The sequence below is a fragment of the Alexandromys fortis genome, unplaced genomic scaffold (assembly GCF_014885135.2).
Source record: "Alexandromys fortis isolate MF-2015 unplaced genomic scaffold, M_Fortis_MF-2015_v1.1 scaffold_394, whole genome shotgun sequence".
Taxonomy (NCBI): Eukaryota; Metazoa; Chordata; class Mammalia; order Rodentia; family Cricetidae; genus Alexandromys; species Alexandromys fortis.
This window is the reverse complement of record NW_026068271.1, coordinates 353392-361943: the sequence shown is the minus strand read 5'-3', so window position 1 is coordinate 361943 and position 8552 is coordinate 353392. Positions and strand designations below refer to the sequence as shown.

General features: G+C 50.1%; 1 protein-coding gene across 1 annotated transcript; it reads left to right on the top strand.

The window, feature by feature from the left end:
* The first annotated feature begins 2387 nt into the window (after positions 1–2387).
* B9d2 (B9 domain containing 2) lies at positions 2388–8153 on the top strand. Its single transcript, XM_050132011.1, has 4 exons — positions 2388–2599; positions 2994–3085; positions 5050–5175; positions 7579–8153. The coding sequence occupies exons 2-4, from the start codon at positions 2998–3000 to the stop codon at positions 7890–7892; spliced, it is 528 nt and encodes a 175-aa protein (XP_049987968.1). The 5' UTR covers positions 2388–2599; positions 2994–2997; the 3' UTR covers positions 7893–8153.
* Positions 8154–8552: the final 399 nt, after the last annotated feature.

Here is an 8552-nt window from a genome sequence, read left to right as displayed (position 1 = left end):
TATTTTTAAGTTTATTGAGACAGGGTTTCTCTGTAGCTTTGGAGCCTGTCCTGGCACTAGCTCTTGTAGACCAGGCTGGCCTCGAACTCACAGAGATCCGCCTGCCTCTGCCTCCCGAGTGCTGTGATTAAAGGCGTGCACCACCACCGTCCGGCTATATTTTTATTTTATGTGTATGTGTCTGAGTGTAAGTTACAGAGGCCAGGACAGGGTGCTGTGCCAGTTCTCCGGGATCTGAATTACAGGTGTAAGTCACTGGACATGGGTGCTGGGAACTGAACTCAGGTCGTCTGGAAGAGCAGCAAGGACTCTTAACTGAGCCCTCTTTCAGTTTACTTTCTGGTTCCTATGCGTCTCTGTCCTGCATAGTATGGTTCCATTCTGAGGAAACAGTTATACAACTATCCACAGTCCCCAGGACCACCACACCTTGTTTTTTCTTTCATATCAGGTGTATTCAAGTTTGTGAAATTCATCAAGATGTTCATCTATTGTATGCTTTTCTGCACAGAACGTTTAGAAAACGTTACTTTTGAAAGGGTAATTGAAATTTATTTTCAAGATGAGTCCCAGAGTGAAAAAAAGCAAGGTGTGAAACCATGTTGCAGTTGCCATGGAAAACAACATGACTGTTTCTCTAAAATGCTAAAACAGGATTTATGGTTCCGAAATCCTGCTTCCAGGGAAACGGCCAGAAGGACCCAAAGGAAGGTTCCAAAGAGGCTGCATGTCCAAAGTGGTAGCCAAAAGACTGGGGCCACATCAATGTTATCCATGTGAATAAAATGCAGTGTTTAGTCACCATGATGCCCTGTGGCATTCTGAAGGAGGGAAATTCTGACACTAGCTTACAATATGGGTAACACTAGGTGACAGTATTACCAAATGAATGAAATAAGTCAACACAAGAAATACTGTACTGCTAGACTGGAGAGATGGCTCAGGTGCTAAGAGCACATACAGACAGTTCTTGCATAGGACTCAAGTCCAGTTCTCAGCACCCATATTAGGTGCTCACTACTGCCTGTAACTCCATCGCCAGGAAACCAGATGCCCTCTGCCAGCCTTGGCAGGCACCTTTACAAATTTAAAAAAAAAAAAAAGCAAGCAAGCAAACAAACAAAAAAGGTGGTATTAGTATTGGCAGCACATACACTGAAAACTGGGAAGGAAAAACCGTGCATAGCTTCTGAGGGACAGACTTGGAAGCTGTTGGTTTCTGGAACTTCTGGCCTCTACATATGCAACATACACCTGAACATACACACACACACACCACACACACACACACACACACACACACAAAGTTGTTCTTGTCTAGTGGTTTTTGTTTTTTTTCCTTTTTAAAGAGGATTTGGACTGGAACTCACTCGATAGCCCAGGCTGGCTTTGAACTTGCAGCAATCTTCCTGTCTCAGTCTCTCAAGTGCCATCATTCTCATCATAAAATGTTTTCAATTTTAAACTTTGTATCCTAGTGAAAAAAAATAAGAAAAAACTGACGGAGCTTTTTTTTGCAAAGGGGTTTCTTCCTTTCTTTTTGTAGGATTTATTTTTATTATTTGTGTATGCCACATATGTGGTGGTCCTCAGAGAAGCCAGAAGAGGGCCACCGTCTCCCTGGAGTCGGGGTTACAGAATACCAGGACCCGAATTCCTCAGCAAGCACTCTTCGAACCGTCTCTCCTGTCCCATCTTCCTCGTTTATCCTTACCCCACCCTCTTAGTTCAAAACCTGCTGTTAAAAATGAACTTAGCAGTAGCTCTGGGAAAGAAGTTGAACTTAGTTCTTGAGAATACTGGGGGTGCCCTGAAAACGGAAGAGAAAACTTACTTCTCAATTTCTCTAGTATCAGAACACGGAGATCCTTTTATTGCCTCCAGTTATAACACAGAGAGAGGCCCACGTTGGGAGTCCTAAATTTAGGTGCCCATTAGGTGCTGGCTGGCTCCATTCTGACTTATGGTCCTGAACAGGAAAAGTCTTTTTTTTTTTTTTTTTTGAGACAGGGTCTCTCTGTGTGACAGTCCTGGCTGTCCTGGAACTCTCTTTATAGACCGGGCTGGTGGCCTCCAACTCACAGAGATCTACCAGCTTCTGCTTCCAGAGTGCTGGGATTAAAGGCTTGCGACCCCACCACTTTTTTTTTTTTTTTTAAAGAAAGCAAACAGCTTATTATACAACGAAGATATGGGGAGGAAACAGTTGGCGCTTAAACTTCCTCAACTGCTATCTAGAAGTTGCCTAGCCACAACCGCAACTGGTCGCGGGAGCGAGCGAGACCTACGCAGTTTTCCCAAAATGAACCGAGAAAAGGTGTCCATCACAACTACGCCCGCCCCCAGAGGGCAGCTGTAGCGCCAATCATCAAACGCAGGGCGGGCACCAAGGGGAGGAGCATGCTGTTGCCCCAGCAACAGCCGGGGCACCCGCGGAGAGCGCAGCTGCGGAGGTATCCACCACAGATTATCCTCCTCCCGGAAGGGCCCGGGCGAGGCGCGAGACTAGCCTCGACGGCGCCCGCAAAGAGAAGGAGAACAGACCTGTGAACTACCATCCCCGTGGTAGCTTTCGCTCCTAACGGTCAAGTACGCGGAGGTAGGAATAACGCATGCGCCGCGCCTAGGGGTGGGACCAAAGTGGCGCTGCACCCGAGACGCATGCGTCTTTTGAAGCTGGGCTCCTCTACCGCAAAGAGGCGGGGCCTTGCGCGTGTGGGAGGGGCCATACACATAGGGGCGGGGCTTCCTAGGGTCTGAGACTTGGTTTATTTGTGCAGACTCCCCGCACCTCTGAGTGTCTTCCCCGTTTTTCTTGGGCTTTTCAGGGGAGGTGGCTTGTGCCGGTGGTGAAGACCGACCGCATTGTCAGTGGGTTGATGGAATTAGCTTAGAATCACAGTATCGCTCTTTCCTTCAGTTTTTCCAGCTGTCCAATGTAAATAATAGTACACTTAGCTCACAGGGTTGTGACTGAATTTTTCCCCTCCTAGAACTATGGCTGAAGTGCACGTGATCGGACAGATCATAGGGGCCACCGGTTTCTCTGAAAATAGCCTCTTCTGCAAGTGGGGCATCCACACAGGTACCTTCTTCCCAGGCTTGGTTCATCTCCTAACCAATACCCGGTACCCTCCCCCAGCCTAAGTCTCTGTCTTCTTTCCTCTACCCTCCAGTGAACTCCTGACTCAGACCATACTGTCTGTTTTTTTTTTTTTTTTTTTAATCCTTTTCTCTCGGGTTATACCACCCTCTGAAAGCCCAGTGATTGGGGGCTGTGAGATAAAACACACGCACTCACTTCCAGTCCTCAGGCCAGTAGACAGGCTGGGTGTGATGATGCACATCTGTAATTCCAGTACCCAGGAAGCCTTACATTGCAAGTAATGGGGCCAGCCTGGGCTATGTGACAAGAGACCCTGCCTCGAAGAACAGAGCACAGAATAATTATGAGATCACTGTAAATGCTAGGAAGAAAAGAACCAGAGTGATGTAATAGGGGCTGATTTTGGATAGCGGGGTCAGGGATCAGAGAAACAGCACTTAAATTGGGCCCAGGATAAAGAAAGCCAGAAATAGGGCCATCCAGTAGCAGGCCTTTCCAGGCAGAACCGCCACTGCCAAGGCCCTGAGGCAAGGGAGCAGGGACGGGACCAGTGAGGGAGAGGAAGGTGAGTTCAGTGAGATGACAGGAGCCATGGCATACATGGGGCTTCGTTGGTGATGCTGAGGAATCTGAAAGCTGAGGTGGGGTGGATGGGATTAAGAATCCCAGAGAGCAGATGACATGAACCAGTTTCCCAGCTACTGGCATTTAGCGCTCAGTGTGTGGACACTATTCTTTTTTCCTATTCCTCACTAGAGTTGAGATGTGCTCTTGGACGGTGCCTAGCCTCTTCTTAGTCTTTGAACTAGGCCTCTAAATGTGGGGTGTGACTAGTAAGGAAATGATGCTGGGAATCTCATCACTTTGGGGGACATAGGCAAGAGGATCAGAAGAAGTTCAAGGTCATTCTCAGCTACATAGGAAATTTGAGACTAGCCTTAGCTATATGATGAGACCTTGTTTCAAAAAAGGAAGCACTTGATGCTTTGACTTACAGCTCATCAGTAGGACATGCGCCTAGTATATACAAGGCTCTGGGTTGCATCCCCAGCAGCATACATAAAGATTAATAAGTGAATGATACTTAAAAAATCAATACTCCATCCTTGCTATGAGTCTTCTAAAATTATGAGATTGTATTATTTGTCACTTATTTTGTAGATAGGGAATTTTTTTTTTTCAAAGACAAGGTTTCTCTATCAGTCCTGGCTGTCCTAGAATTTGCTCTCTAGGCCAGGCTGGCCTCGAACTCATAGAGATTTGCCTGCCTCTGCCTCTCAAGTGCTGGGATTAAAGGTGTGCACCACCACCACCACCCGACAATATTGGAAAAAGTAATGTGCCTAACTAAGGTTGCATGGACAAAAGGAAGTAAGACTAGGGGCTGGTGATTGCTGCTTGTCGCTAGAGAACTCTTGCCTAGTGTATTCAGTGCCTTGGGTTCCATCCCCAACACTGCAAAATGCACAAAACATATGTGAATAGTACCAGGATTAATTAATTTATTTATTGGTTTTCCAAGACAAGGATTTCTCTGTGCAGCCCTGGCTGTCCTGGAACTCACTCTTTAGAACAGGCTGGTCTTGAACTCACAGAGATCCGCCTGCCTCTGCCTCCCAAGTGCTGGGATTAAAGGCGTGTGCTACCTCTGCTCAGTGAAATAGTATCAGGATTTATTCTCTTTCACACACTCTCCATCTTCCTCCAGTTTTCCTCTAGAGATTGGGACCCACACTTTAGCCTGTGCTGACCTCAAACCCCCAAGTGCCAAGATTGCAAGTGTGTACTTCTGGTACCAAGATCTGAATCCAAATATTTGGCTCTAGAGTTCACACTGTGTAACTCCCACCCCCAGGGAAAGACACTCTTGTAGCCACAGTGGGGTTCCCTTTCTGCAGGCTGCTACTCACTGCCAACCCTATCTGTCATGGTTCTCATTACAGGGGCTGCGTGGAAGCTCTTGTCAGGTGTACGGGAGGGCCAAACACAGGTAGACACACCTCAGATAGGGGATATGGCCTACTGGTCCCATCCCATCGACCTGCATTTTGCCACCAAAGGTCTCCAAGGTAGGTATAGGATGAGAGGAGTGGGGCCGGTCAAACTTGGAGGAGCTGGGCTCAGAACACCATGGTTGTCCCTGCTCCCCATACTTTGTGAATCCCTTTCCTGGCACAGCTTCCTCTAGAGAGGTAAATCTGAGGCCTGACCTGAGCTCTAGAAAATCCAAGGCCCGTGGAAGGTGACAGAGGTTGGAGCAGAGGAGATATCAGGAAGTGGGAGGTCAAATGGGAGGGGGCTGCCTTCCAGTAAAGGGCAATGAGGAGGCTGGAAGGGGTAAAGAGAGCTAGATGAGGAGAGGGGTGGGAAATGGGCCAGTTGCCTTTGCTCACAAAAGCAGAGGCCCTGCTCAAAGGGGAAGTGAGTGTGCGAGAGAGGAGGGGATCACATGGGCACAGCTTTTCTCGGTAAAACACGCAGATGCTGGGAAATGGTCTGGGCCGTTCAGCTATCAGGGCTGTTTGTTGACTGAGCCTGTGCCTGTCCAGCTCGAGGAGGGACTCCCCAATAGAGACAGGACTCCAAGTAGAAGATAGAGCAGTTTTCAGATGGGGCTAGCACAGAGGCCATAGGGAACCCAGAAGTCTCTGGGTGGTTACATGACCTGCTAGGACAGAGAACCTTTGGAGCTTTGCTATACAGGGCCAGGAAGAGCTAACTGGACCCAAGGACAAAAACAGAAGAGGCGTCAAGGCAGAGAGCTAGGGTGCATAGAAGGCCCTGGGTGATGAGCAGGCCAGGCACTGGATGGCTGTGGGGGAGGGGGCTAGGGGCAGGGAGCCTCTGTGTGGGAGCAGATTGCAGGGCCCTGGTTGCCAAGGCACTGAGACCATCTCTTGAGGGCTCTGGGGACCTGATTTTGCTTGTGCACAATCTCACTGGCTTCTGGCCGGGGGACATATTACAGGGTGAGGTGGAGAGATAAACCTTCATCTCTTCAGGCCTGGCCTTAAGCTGGCTTCCCCCTTGATTTCTTTCTTTTTATTCCCCCATTCTGCCCACCACCAAATCCTGTTGGTTCTAACATCCCACTTGAAATACACCCCAACCTCCATTCCTCACCCCTTCTTCCATCTTCTCTTAGCTGGACCCTTCTTTCAGGCTTTATTCACTGAGCTCCCAGACCCAGGCCTAGGGTTTGCACCCCACATGCAGCTACCAGGGGCATGTGAGGACCTAAGTCTGACCTTTTCCTTCGTGTGTATAGAACCTTCTAGCAGTTCTCCTTTTACTCAGGATAAAAGCGGGTGTCTTCCCTGCCATCACATGACCCTGTGTAATCTGGCTGTTGCCACTTTCTTCCCACTACCCCCCCCCCCATTCTAGCTGCACTGGCCCCAGCAGGCTAGCTCCTACTTGAGGACTTCTGCATTGGCTGGGATCTCCCATCCCCTAGGTGTCTAGATGGCCTGCTCCCTTTAAGCATTTGTGTATGTGTTGCCTCCTGGTTGATTTGTCTGTTTTTCAGATAGAGCCTCTGAACATAGTCCAGGCTAGCCTGGAACCTCAGCATCCCAAGTGTGCACAAAAAGGTCACCCTTCCAGTTAAGGCCTTCCTTCCTGTATAGCCCTGGTTGTCCTAGAACTCATTATGCAGACCAGGCTAGCCTTGAACTTTCAGGAATCCTTTTGCCTCTACCTCGCAAGTGCTTCATGACAGCCATACACCGTGGTGCTCAGCCCCAAATGTCACCTTCGTAGCAAAGCTTCCTTTACTCTCCCCCCACTTCCCCAAACTCCATCTCCACCCCTCCCTCCCTGGCGTTATTTTCCTCCATAGCAGTTATCACCATCTGACATACCCTGTAATTTTCTTATTTACTGTGTTGGTTGTCTAGAATGTCAGCTGCACGGGGCAGGAATTTTTGTCTGCTGTGTTCATCACCATGTCCCCAGCTTCTGGAATAGGACCCAACAGGAAGAGCCCAGGGTAGAGGGGGAGATGGGCTCACTCCAAGAGCTCTGACTAGTTCAGCTGTGCTTTGAGGACACTAGAAACCTAATGAAGGGGAGAGGTGGGTTGCTCTGGGGAAGAACAGGTAGGTGAGAACAAAGCAGGTCCAGGAGGAGAGAGGGGGCTGGGAGTGCAGTAGGCTCTGTCACAGGGAGACAGAGGAGACCACAAAGCCAAGTCAGCAGAGGCTTTTCACGCTCAAGAGGTTGGACTTTGTACTGTGGCACAGAGTAGCCATGGAAGGGTTTGGAACAAGACGGTAATGTGAATTTATATAGATCCCTGTGACTAGTATGAGGTGTGGATGGGAGATGGGAACCCAGAGAGGAAATTTAGGCAATAATCAAAGGCAAAAGGACTGGGCCAAGGTCTCTAGTGGTTTCAAGGAGATGGGAACCCAGGAGCATGTGGCTGCCTCCCTTAATCTCTCCTTTATCTAACTGCGCTTGTCCTGCAGGTTGGCCTCGACTCCATCTCCAGGTGTGGTCCCAGGACAGCTTTGGCCGCTGCCAGCTTGCTGGCTATGGCTTTTGCCACGTGCCTAGTAGCCCAGGCACCCACCAGCTGGATTGCCCCACATGGAGGCCCCTGGGCAGTTGGCGGGAACAGCTGGCACGTGCCTTCGTGGGTGGTGGGCCACAGCTGCTGCACGCAGACACCATCTACAGTGGGGCTGACCGCTATCGCCTGCACACAGCCGCAGGTGGCACGGTGCATCTTGGTATTGGCCTGCTGTTGCGCCATTTTGATCGCTATGGTGTGGAGTGTTGAGGGACTTCATCGCCACTATAGTCACCATCATCTACAGCCCTGGGAACTCTTGAGCACAAGATGGCACAGCCGTCAAGAACATGGACTCTGGAGACTGTCAGTCTTGACCTTACCCAAGTCATGGCCCCTCTATCCTACCTAGGACTACAAGGCCCTGCTTGTAGAACTGTCCGGTAGTAGACAGTGGGTTACAGGGACTTGAGGAGAACTAGCTGTTGGGCTTATGAGAGGCACTTAATAAAAGCTCTCGGTTTTCATGTGTATGGTGCCTCCTTTTCCCACTGCAACTCTCAGATGCCCAACGTCTTCTTCCCTCATCCTCCTTGGTACCTTTCTCGGTAGACCCAAAGTCTGTCCAGCCTTTCAGTCTCTACATCCTGGGTCCCCACCTCTAATACCTCCTCTGGACCCTATTTTCTCACGAAGTCCCCATTTTCTCATTGACCCTTCATCAACCCCCAAAGCCACGGGGCGCTTTCGTAGAGCTCGGCCGCCAGGAGGCAGCACCCTGGAGGTGGGGCGGGGCCGGGGTGCCCGCCTCCTCCCGCAGGGCTGAAGGGACCCCCCTCGGAGCCCGCCCACGCTAGATGAAGACGGTGCCCCCCCCCATGCTCTCCTCCTGGGGCTGCCCCCGCCCCGCGCGCGCTTCCTGGGTGGGGC

Coding starts and splice junctions, on each gene's coding strand:
- B9d2 (XM_050132011.1), top strand. CDS start 2,998: ATGGCTGAAGTGCACGTGATCGGACAGATCATAGGGGCCACCGGTTTC. Junction 3,086..5,049: donor CAAGTGGGGCATCCACACAG/GTACCTTCTTCC, acceptor TTCTCATTACAG/GGGCTGCGTGGAAGCTCTTG. Junction 5,176..7,578: donor TGCCACCAAAGGTCTCCAAG/GTAGGTATAGGA, acceptor CTTGTCCTGCAG/GTTGGCCTCGACTCCATCTC.